The sequence below is a fragment of the Hypanus sabinus genome, chromosome 11 (assembly GCF_030144855.1).
Source record: "Hypanus sabinus isolate sHypSab1 chromosome 11, sHypSab1.hap1, whole genome shotgun sequence".
Lineage (NCBI taxonomy): Eukaryota > Metazoa > Chordata > Chondrichthyes > Myliobatiformes > Dasyatidae > Hypanus > Hypanus sabinus.
In genome coordinates this window covers 110,963,703-110,969,702 of record NC_082716.1, presented here as the reverse complement: position 1 = coordinate 110,969,702, position 6,000 = coordinate 110,963,703, and the positions used below count along the sequence as shown (strand labels likewise).

Here is a 6,000-nt window from a genome sequence, read left to right as displayed (position 1 = left end):
GCCCCTCCTGTTGTTCACTGTTCCCGTCAGAATCGGAATCAGGTTCATTAGTTGAGAAAGATGGATGCATCATGGAGAACATTCTAACTGGCTACATCACTGTCTGGTACGGTGGGGGGAGGCTACTGCACAAGATTGAAAAAAGCCGCAGAAAGTAGAGAACTCAGTCAGCTCCATCATGGGCACTCGTCTCCATGGTGTCCAGGACATCATCAAGGAGTGATGCCTCAGAAAGGTGGCGTCCATCATTAAGGAACCCCATCACTCAGGACATCCCCTCTTCACATTGCTACCATCAGGAAAGAGGTACAGGAGCCTGAAGACTCACACTCAAAAGCATTTTGACCCAAACCTTTGACTGTCCGTTTCCCTCAACAAAGGCTGTCTGACGCACTAAGTTTCATCCGGCACCTTCTCCGCGAATACTAACATCACCATTGGTTAATTATCAATGATCTGCTCGCTTTGTGGGAATTCACTATGTACAAAAGGGCTGCTGTATTTTCTGCTTTGCAAAATAACTGCCGCTAAAAGAAAATCGCTGGGATAAAGTTATAAATGATAGCCTGAACTCTACATGCAGTTCCACCGCTTTGACCTCACGTTGGTCGTGTTTGCAATGTTTGATTGGTGACAAATTATGTCAATCAAAATGATAAGTGGGCGTACCCTTAATATTGATTGGTGAAGATGGCAGTCCATCATAGGTAGTGGGCGGGCAGAGACTCTCAGGACTCGAGATGTCGGAAAGGGCCAATTGGTGGAGATGGACGCCAGTCAGCCGTTGGGGGCGGGACGTGGCCTGGCGCAGGGAGGCTGCGAGTGGACGGGGTTCGCTTCCGGCAGCAGAGCCCCGGAGTGAAGTAGTGTTGGGGTGAGTGTGAGAGAAAAGGGTGCGTGGGGGGGTGAGTGTGAGAGAAAAGGGTGCGGGGGGTGAGTGTGAGAGAAAAGGGTGCGGGGGGGTGAGTGTGAGAGAAAAGGGTGCGGGGGGGTGAGTGTGAGAGAAAAGGGTGCGTGGGGTGAGTGTGAGAGAAAAGGGTGCGGGGGGTGAGTGTGAGAGAAAAGGGTGCGGGGGTGAGTGTGAGAGAAAAGGGTGCGGGGGGTGAGTGTGAGAGAAAAGGGTGCGGGGAGTGAGTGTGAGAGAAAAGGGTGCGTGGGGGGGTGAGTGTGAGAGAAAAGGGTGCGGGGGGGTGAGTGTGAGAGAAAAGGGTGCGGGGGGGTGAGTGTGAGAGAAAAGGGTGCGGGGGGGTGAGTGTGAGAGAAAAGGGTGCGGGGGGTGAGTGTGAGAGAAAAGGGTGCGTGGGGGGGTGAGTGTGAGAGAAAAGGGTGCGGGGGGGGTGAGTGTGAGAGAAAAGGGTGCGGGGGGTGAGTGTGAGAGAAAAGGGTGTGGGGGGGTGAGTGTGAGAGAAAAGGGTGCGGGGGGGGTGAGAAAAGGGTGCGGGGGGTGAGAAAAGGGTGCGTGGGGGGGTGAGTGTGAGAGAAAAGGGTGCGGGGGGTGAGTGTGAGAGAAAAGGGTGCGGGGGGGTGAGAAAAGGGTGCGTGGGGGGGTGAGTGTGAGAGAAAAGGGTGCGGGGGGGTGAGTGTGAGAGAAAAGGGTGCGGGGGGGTGAGTGTGAGAGAAAAGGGTGCGGGGGGGTGAGTGTGAGAGAAAAGGGTGCGGGGGGGTGAGTGTGAGAGAAAAGGGTGCGGGGGGGTGAGTGTGAGAGAAAAGGGTGCGGGGGGTGAGTGTGAGAGAAAAGGGTGCGGGGGGTGAGTGTGAGAGAAAAGGGTGCGGGGGGTGAGTGTGAGAGAAAAGGGTGGAGGGGGTGAGTGTGAGCGAAAAAGGTGGGTGGGTGTGAGGGAAAAAGGTGAGGGGGGAGTGAGTGTGTGTGTAAAGTGGGGTGAGTGGGTCATGATCACAAAACACAGGAGAAAAACACAGGCCATTCAGCCCATCAAGTCTGCTCTGCCATTCCATCATGGCCAATCCTGGATCACACTCAACCCCATAAACCTGCCTTCTTGCCATATCCTTTGATGCCCTGACCGATCAGGAAACGATCAACTTCTGCTTTATAAGTTTTTATCTGCAATTTGAGAAGGATAAGGGCAGATCGGAGGTGCCAGTGTTGCAGTTGAACGAAGGAGACTATGGAGCCATGAGGGAGATGCTGGCCAAAGTTAAATGGACGGATATCCTAGCAGAAAAGACAGTGGAACAGCAATGGCAGGTATTCTTGGGAATAATGCACAAGGTGCAAAATCAGTTCATCCCCCAGAGAAGGAAGGATTCAAAGGGGGTAAAGGGGCCACAGTGGTTGACAGGAAGTCAGAGATTGCATAGCATTTAAAAAAAAGTGTGACAGAGCTAAGGTAAGTGGGAAGACAGATGATTGGGAAATTTTTAAGGAACACCAGAACTTAAATAATAAGGCTATACGGGGAGAAAAAAATGAGGTACGAATGCAAGCTAGCAAGGAATATAAAGGAGGATAGCAAAAGCTTTTTTAGGTATGTGAAGAGAAAGAAGATAGTTAAGAACAATGTTGGGCCCTTGAATGAATTGGGTGAAATTGTTATGGGAAACAGAGAAATGGCAGAAGAATTTAATAAGTACTTTAGATCTGTCTTCACTGGGGAAGACACAAGCAATCTCCCAGATGTATGGATGGGCCAAGGACATAGGGTAACAGAGGAAATGAAACAGATTGACATTAGGAAGGAAACAGTGATGAGTAGACTGATGGGACTGAAGGCTGACAAATCCCCAGGTCCAGATGGTCTGCATCCTAGGGTACTAAAGGAGATGGCTCTTGAAATTGCGGATGCATTGGTAATCATTTTCCAAAGTTCCTTAGATTCAGGATCAGTTCCTGAGGATTGGAGAATGGCTAATGTTATCCCATTTTTTAAGAAAGGAGGGAGGGAGAAAACAGAACTATCGTCCTGTCAGCCTAACATCAGTAGTAGGGAAGATGCTAGAGTCCATTATTAAAGATGAAATAGTGGCATAACTAGATAGCAGTGATAGGATTGGGCCGAGCCAGCATGGATTTACCAAGGGCAAATCATGCTTGACTAATCTATTGGAGTTTTTCGAGGATGTAACCAGGAAGTTAGACAAGGGAGATCCAGTGGATGTAGTGTACCTTGATTTTCAGAAAGCATTTGATAAGGTCCCACATAGGAGATTGGTGGGTAAAATCAGAGCTCAGGGCATTGGGGGGTGGGGGGAGACATTGACATGGATAGAAAACTGGTTGGCAGATAGAAAGCAAAGGGTAGCAGTGAATGGGTGTCTCAGAATGGCAGGTGGTGACTAGTGGGCTGCCACAGGGCTCGGCATTGGGACCACAGCTGTTTACGATTTACATCAACGATTTAGATGAAGGCATTGAGTATAACATCAGCAAGTTTGCTGATGATACTAAGCAGGGTGGCAGTGTGACATGTGATGAGGATGTTAGGAGAATTCAGGGTGACTTGGATAGGCTGGGTGAGTGGGCAGATACTTGGCAGATGATGTTTAATGTGAATAAGTGTGAGGTTATCCACTTTGGGAGTAAGAACAGGAAGGCAGATTATTATCTGAACGGTGTAGAGTTAGGTAAGGGAGAAATACAAAGAGATCTAGGAGTCCCAGTTCATCAGTCAATGAAGGTGAATGAGCAAGTGCTACAGGCAGTGAAGAAGGCTAATGGAATGTTGGCCTTTATTACAAAGGGAATTGAGTACAAGAGCAAGGAAATCCTTTTGTATTTGTACAGGGCCCTGGTGAGACCACACCTAGAGTATTGTGTACAGTTTTGGTCTTCAGGGTTAAGGAAGGACATCTTGGCTGTAGAGGAAGTGCAGCGTAGATTCACAAGGTTAATTTCTGGGATGTCTGGACTGTCTTGCGCAGAGTGGTTAGAGAGACTGGGCTTGTACATGCTGGAATTCAGGAGATTGAGAGGGGATCTGATTGCAACATATAAGATTATTAAGGGATTGGACAAGATAGAGGCAGGAAATATGTTCCAGATGCTGGGAGAGTCCAGTACCAGAGGGCATGGTTTGAGAATAAGGAGTAGGTCATTTAGGACAGAGTTAAGGAAAAACTTCTTCTCCCAGAGAATTGTGGGGGTCTGGAATGCTTTCAAGAAGGAGCTAGATAGGTATCTTATGGATAGGGGAATCAAGGGGTATGGGGACAAGGCAGGAACCGGGTATTGATAGTAGATGATCAGCCATGATCTCAGAATGGCGGTGCAGGCTCGAAGGGCCGAATGGTCTACTTCTGCACCTATTGTCTATTGTTTATGTTAAGCTCCCTATTAAGACCTGAGTTATTACACAACACCCAATCTAAGATGGCCTTTCCCCGAGGAGGCTCAAGCACAACCTACTCTAAAAAGCCATCTGGCAGGTATTCAACAAATTCCATCTCTTGCAACCCGATTTTTCAAATCCCCTTGCATATTGAAGTGGCCCATAACAATTATGACATGCCTTTTCCAACCCCACATTTTTGCTACAGTTTGGAGGCCTTTTTATGATTTCCTATTTTTTTTGCTGTCTGTTGGTGTGTTTCTGGAGTTAGTGCAGACAAGTGTGACTGACAGAACAGTTTCAAGGGGCCTTCTGCTGTCCTTATCGAATACCTGTCCCACCTGGATTCTTGTGACCTACCGTCCCTCTGACTGCTACATCTCCTTTGCTTGTTAACAACTGGCTGCCGTTTGGTTGCAGTGATGTGGAGCGAGGTGGTCAGCGTCCTGCGTGGCGCTGCCCAGGTGGGCAAGGCTTTCGCGGAGACACGGGTGGATCAGCTGCGATTTTCTGCCTGCAACTCTGTGCTAAGGGCCGGGCTGAAGAAGGCGCAGGTCTCCACCGAGCAGTGCATCAGTTCCCTTCTCATGCAACAGCAGGTAAGGGCCTGGACGATGCTCTGTATTGCTTGGTTGGGTGGTGGTCAAACTGGCATTTTGCAGCTTGTGTGAGATGCTTCAGCATCATCTTTACCCAGACATGCCAGGTTATGGGTTTAGTCCTGTTAGCATTGTCCAGGACGTCTTCACGGAGGGGTGCCTCATTAAATCCCGCATCACCCAGGAGATGCCCTCTTCTCACTGCTACCATCAGAGGGGAGGTACAGGAGCCTGAAGGCACACACTCAACGATTCAGGAACAGCTTCTTCCCCTCTGCCATCGGATCTCTCAATGGACATTGAACCCGTCAACATTAACTCTCTACTTTTTTAACATTCTTATTTTGCACTATTTATTTAATTTAGCTATTAAATATATATATATTTACTGTAATTCAGTATTTTTCTATTATGTATTGTATTGTACTGCTGCTGCAAAGAGAACAAATTTTATGACATATTCCAGTGATATTAAACCTGATTCTGATATTGACATACTGTATGTTGTGAGATTCCCCCATCTCCAGCCCCTTATCTCTTTTCAGCAATCAACCTACCAGCTTTTTATGTCATCTCCTCCCCCTTCTCCTTCCCTGGTTTCACCAATCACCTACCATCTTGTACTTCTTCCTTCCCTCCACCCACCTGTCTTACTCTTGACTATTCCCCCTTCTTTCCAGTCCTGATGAAGGGTCTCGGCCCAAAATGTCAACTGTTTGCTCTCTTCCATAGAGTCTGCCTGGCCTGCTGAGTTCCTCCAGCATGTTGTGTGTGTTACTCTGTCCATAGACACTGCCTGGCCTGCTGAGTTCCTCCAGCATTTTGTGTGTGTTACTCTGTCCATAGACACTGCCTGGCCTGCTGAGTTCCTCCAGCATTTTGTGTGTGTTACTCTGTCCATAGATACTGTCTGGCCTGCTGAGTTCCTCCAGCATTTTGTGTGTGTTACTCTGTCCATAGACACTGTCTGACCTACTGAGTTCCCCCAGCATTTTGTGTGTGTTACTCTGACCATAGACTCTGTCTGACCTGCTGAGTTCCTCCAGCATTTTGTGTGTGTTACTCTGTCCATAGACACTGTCTGACCTGCTGAGTTCCTCCAGCATTTTGTG

The 6,000-nt window shown here is 48.5% G+C and overlaps 1 protein-coding gene across 3 annotated transcripts in view; it reads left to right on the top strand.

Moving 5' to 3' along the window:
- The first annotated feature begins 786 nt into the window (after positions 1-786).
- LOC132402281 (atypical kinase COQ8B, mitochondrial-like) overlaps positions 787-6,000 on the top strand; it is a 59,480-nt gene continuing 54,266 nt past the window's right edge. The window contains exons 1-2 of one of the 3 annotated variants that reach the window (XM_059985127.1): positions 787-874; positions 4,710-4,888. In XM_059985127.1, the coding sequence (XP_059841110.1) occupies positions 4,712-4,888 (177 nt within the window). In that variant the 5' untranslated portion in view covers positions 787-874; positions 4,710-4,711. Of the gene's footprint in view, positions 875-1,815; positions 2,210-4,709; positions 4,889-6,000 lie in introns of those variants that run through there. The other 2 variants (XM_059985126.1, XM_059985128.1) reach the window with 2 other exon arrangements.